At 35.6% G+C, this 5,091-nt stretch overlaps 1 protein-coding gene across 1 annotated transcript; it reads right to left on the bottom strand.

The window, feature by feature from the left end:
- Window positions 1–2,748: 2,748 nt before the first annotated feature.
- LOC125812732 (structure-specific endonuclease subunit SLX1) lies at window positions 2,749–4,850 on the bottom strand. The gene is made up of 4 exons (XM_049492210.1): window positions 4,589–4,850; window positions 4,202–4,340; window positions 3,655–3,788; window positions 2,749–3,563 (listed from the first exon to the last, which is right to left on the bottom strand). The coding sequence occupies exons 1-4, from the start codon at window positions 4,783–4,785 to the stop codon at window positions 2,930–2,932; spliced, it is 1,104 nt and encodes a 367-aa protein (XP_049348167.1). The 5' UTR covers window positions 4,786–4,850; the 3' UTR covers window positions 2,749–2,929.
- Window positions 4,851–5,091: the final 241 nt, after the last annotated feature.

Below are 5,091 nucleotides of genomic sequence, written 5' to 3' on the forward strand. Positions count from 1 at the left end.
CTTCGACTCCGCATTTGCAGGTAAAACAGAACTCGTAAATTTTTCAATAGTACAACCTCCAATGCTAAAGGAAGATTCAGACACTAGTATGGTAATAGGTATGCTCAAGACGTCTCTTGCCATCAATGAGAGTTCGGGATACCTTAGTCTATTTTTCTTTTTAATAGGCAATCTAAATCTGAGTTTACTTTATGGTCAAGATTAGGATCCTCCAAGTATAAATCTAGTTGTGTTTTATTTTTACCACACCCTGATTGATTATCAAACATATCAAACTCCTCAAGTTCATCCCTCATTTCATTACTAGTGTCCCCCAACAAAGAAATTGAGGTTGAAGGTACATAATATTCTTTGAATAACAAATGTAAATGATCTCTAATGACTTTTATCTTTACTTAAATAATCTCAAGATCAATTTTAGAGAACATAAATTTCACAAATTTAAGTTTACAGTGAGGGTCGAAAACAATGGCTAGTAATCAGATCTAAGACTTTCAATATTTTTTTAACTTCGTTAACATTGATGTAGCCATCTCACTCATAACTAGATAATAAATATTTTTTTCTTCCTCTAATAACTTCTGAATTTCCCACACGTTATGTAGATACAAATTAGCAATTTGATATTTGCTTCCAGAGAACAATGTAGTAATGTTATAAAATGGCTTCAAAAATTGAGCAATCATCTCTACCCTTTTCCATTCCACCTAAAAAAGATTGTGCTTAAAATCAGTATCAATCAATTCATATTGAATATAATCTTGTTGGTAGAGAATCGCACTTTCAAGAATCAATTAAGTGGAATTCCATCGAATTGCCATGTCTTGGCGAAACTTTATTGCACACGGCAACAAAATTCTTCCACAAACTTTTGATACATTCCACAAACTTTTAAATTCTTCCTTCCGAATTTTTAATATGCTTAACATCTTCTCTGATCTTTACAATAGCCTCATTGGCTATCTCTAAATCCACCTTTACAATTAAATTCAAGATATGATTTCCCCAACAAAACATGAAAGAACTTTCCATCACAAACTAGTTCATACATCAAAGATAAGTGGTCTTTTAAATTAGTTACCAGTTATCCAAAGTAAGAGTGAACTTTTTTTCAATACCCCATTACTTAATGAACTCAATTAGTAAAGGACCCAAAACTGCACCAGAATGCGGAGGGGGCACATGGCGAAAAATCAACACTCTTTTTTGAAGAATCCAATTTGACGCTAAAGAAGTCCACATGTCTGAAGTCAAACATACTCTACTAGGAATCACTGCAAGCTCATTCTTTAGATATTATACATCTTTAAAATAACAAACTTGGCAGTATTTCTTGAAACAGGTTTCACAGTTGGATTTAAGTACAAAAGGATATCTGTATTTCCTTGATGTTCGGCAAAGCTGAAAGGATAATTATAAGGATAATTATGCTTCAAAGTAGCCACATATACTTTTTCAAGATAAATTGCTTGATCACTTGGCGCAACCCTTTTCTCTTGTGTTTTATCTAAGTGTAAACTGATATGGCATTTCAAATTTGAAGTTCCAGAAATAGAGTCTACTAGAAAAATCTTCTTATAGACATTACATTGAGCTTTTAACATTTCATTACTTGTTGCACGAGGCAATTTCTTAAACTTTTCCAAACATCAGAAGTATTCTTTTTTACTCGTTTTGTAGGGACCGACGATCTAATCTCACAAGATTCATCATAGACGTCCTCATTAACCTCTGTAGACATCTTTTCCTAAAATAGAAAATAATTTTTTTATGTATAAAAGACAAACCATAAAAAGGAGCCAAAAACATGAAATCTAAGATTCTATAAAAATCCAAACTGTATGTAACATATATTTACATTGTTATAAAGAAGGATTCCTCTACCACAAAAAAAATTCTGAAATCAGGAAAAAGAATTCCTCTACCACAAAAAATTCTTGAAATCAGGAAAAAGATTTCAGAGGAGTTAATAAAAAACCTTAGCTCTAAAATTTCAAACAAAGAAAAAAGGGAAGATGAGGAAGAAGGTTTCAAGCGGAAAGTTGAGACTTACCCGCAAGTCTTCGTGGTCGTGGTCGTGGTTCATGGAAGAAACTATGAAGTTTGATGCTGAAAAATGCTTCTAAGAGCTTGGGAGAAAAGTTCGTTAGTTTTCACTATAACCCAAACTTAAATTTTATTCATAATTTACCCATTAAATTACCCATATTTTAATGGGTTAAATATGGGCATAAGCCCAAATATTACCCATATTTAATGTGCGGGTTTGCAAAAATTGGGGCTGAATTGCCGGCACTAATTACCACCATGACTTGAAGAACTGTCTGAAGAAGAGTTATAACAAGGTAAAGGAACAGAACGGACCCGATCCGGCTAACATCATCTAGTAAGAGGTTAAGTACCTCTTGTAATGTTTTCCCTGGAAGATCAGATGCACTTTTCTCCCCACCTATCTGCAGAATCCCCAGGGTAAGTTGCCAAGGCACATTAACTGTTGCAATAGTAGTGGGTGAACGTAATAGTGATCTTTTGTGGTTACTAGGTACAACTTTCCTTTGTTGTGAATTGTGAAGTTTCCTTGGTGTGTGACGGTGAAGATGAAACTTATGTTTTGTTGTATCGATGGGGATGAAACTAGGTTTGGTCTTGTAGTGGTTGAGATCAAGTCTTTTGCGAGATGAAACAACATTACTTGCATCTTTTTGTTCGGCTGTAATTGTCCCCTTTTCTATTTACAATCCAAAACTTAAGAAAATGCATAGTACGTAGTACTAAATAACATGGTGGAAATGAAAGTCTGCCACTGAAAGAATCAGTCAACAATATCACTATTACATATTCTAACATGGTTTACTTCTTAACATGCTAGCTCATTATATTTTGATGAATGACAGTTAAAAAAAATAAACCAGGTGACTGATTAATCACATTAGACATAAATAGGTGAGTCTGTCAAGTCTATTATTTCAGGACAACTAGCCGAAAGTCTTCTTCTTTTGTGGTCTGCACGCACTTTGGAGCATGGAGGAGTAAAAACATCAATAACCTCAATGTCACTAGGCAAACCAGCATTCTTGGTTGCCAATGAATCATCCGTTTTTGTTGAACACATCTTGTTGGCCTGCTTCTCACCAAATTCATCATCCAATTCATGTCTCTCTTTCTTGTCTGCTATATGAAAGAAATCACCTAAAATTGAAGATGACCTTTCTACTGGCGAGTCGATGATAATATATGAGTGCTCTCTACCGCAAGTGCTATTTTCTCCAGCACGCTCGTCAAGCTCTTTCCAATCAGTGTGTTCATCGTCATTTTCATCGGTGCTGTCTTTGTCTTGATTACTAAAAGAACTGTTAGAATTTGTGGAGCCGGCAGATATTTCGTTTGTTAATTCTTCACTATAATCCCATTCGTTGGTTGAATACTCATCCCTGTCAATTCCTGTATAACAGGGAAGTTCATCCAGTGCACAAATATGGACTCTCATGTGCTCTGGAAGACTAGGACAACCAGCTGAATGCATCTTGTATTTTGTGGAGAAGAAATTTACTGTGAGATTTAGGCTGAACATAGAAGACAAAACTTAATGAGACTCCAGGAGAACAAAATTCAATCAGACTCATCGGTTCACCTCAGACAAAACAAATTATATACCTTTGCCACTCAGGGAGAGTAAGCATTGTATATGCCAATTTAATCTTGTTAGCAACTCCTCCAAGAGTTTTGAATGATGCTGCTGCCTGTCTAACTGCACGGGATTCTACTGGATGCTGCCAGGCCCATTCAAACTGCAATAAAGAGAAGAAAAAATTGATATCTTAAAATAGTGAAGCAAATTCAGGTTTCAGATTAGCAAACATCAACTGGCACAAACGAAGTGAATATGCATAATTGTGAAATAAAGTGGAAATTTGACATGAAAATTAAGGCAACAATTAGCAGTGCATTAAGAGACTCTTGAGTCTATTCAGCGTCAGTGACCAGAGGTAACCCAACCAAAATTTATGGTAACAAAAACAGTTTATGGCATTTGGATTGGTTTCTCGAGAACAACGTGCACGCTTGGATTTTGATCAGGAGAATTGGTTTAAAGGGAATGTTTGGATTTAGGTTTGGTTGAAAAATACAAATACCCTCTGCTTTGAGTTTATTTGGAAATTGTATTTAGTAGATTTTGTAAAAGAAGATAAATGTAGATTACCTGGAGGGCTGATACATTGGTAGGGAAGCCATATATGCATAAAATCATCTCCCAGGGACGCTTCCTCTTGGTCCTCAATGCACCCATCCTTACCTCTCCATTGTGCTGTCGAATTCTACGGCGAGGATTCACTGTAAATCTGCCCAAACAATTAATTGATTACCGAAGCCAAAACCAATACATATATTATTTTGTCTGTTTCAATCACAATAACTGGATCCGTTCAATTCGAGAGGAAAAGGAAAAACAATGAGTAGAAATTATACTAATAAAAAAAGTGGCAGGGGAAAGAAATCTAACTAGCTTCAGTTACCTCTATCTATTAAGGAAAAACAAATAGAAAGAAAAGTTCCCCCATCGGAACCCTAAATTGGAGAGGAAACGAACCCGATGTAAGTGTGGCCTTTGAATCTGGGGCACATAGATGTAAGCAAGTAGCAGGCAAAGAACCTGTTTCCTTCTACTTCTTTACTCTCATCTCCTCCTTCTGAACAAACTTTCTTCTGCTCCCTCCTCTCCTTCCGTTTCCCCATCTCTCTCTCTCTCTCCCTTTCTCTCTCTCCTCTTTCTATCCAGCGAAGCATTTGGGGATAAATTCGACCGTTGCGATGCCAGGGTTTCAATTTCCCCTTTTCAACGGCCTTGTGGCCTTTCTCGATTCTATCCGCCACCCCATTTTGGTCAGCTGCTGTTCCTGTTTGAGGCCATGATAAAATGTCTGAAATATCCTTTATAGACTTTATTAAATTTATATTTATACTTTAAATTAAAATGAGATAAATATTTGAAACACATCTAAACAATTTCATTTTTTTTAGTTTCATACCTAAACTATTGAGAGTATAAGTTTTATACCTAAACTATCATTTTTTTAGTTCAGTGGTGCATGT

This window comes from Solanum verrucosum, unplaced genomic scaffold (genome assembly GCF_900185275.1).
Source record: "Solanum verrucosum unplaced genomic scaffold, falcon-dt-bn FXZP01000033.1, whole genome shotgun sequence".
NCBI lineage: Eukaryota > Viridiplantae > Streptophyta > Magnoliopsida > Solanales > Solanaceae > Solanum > Solanum verrucosum.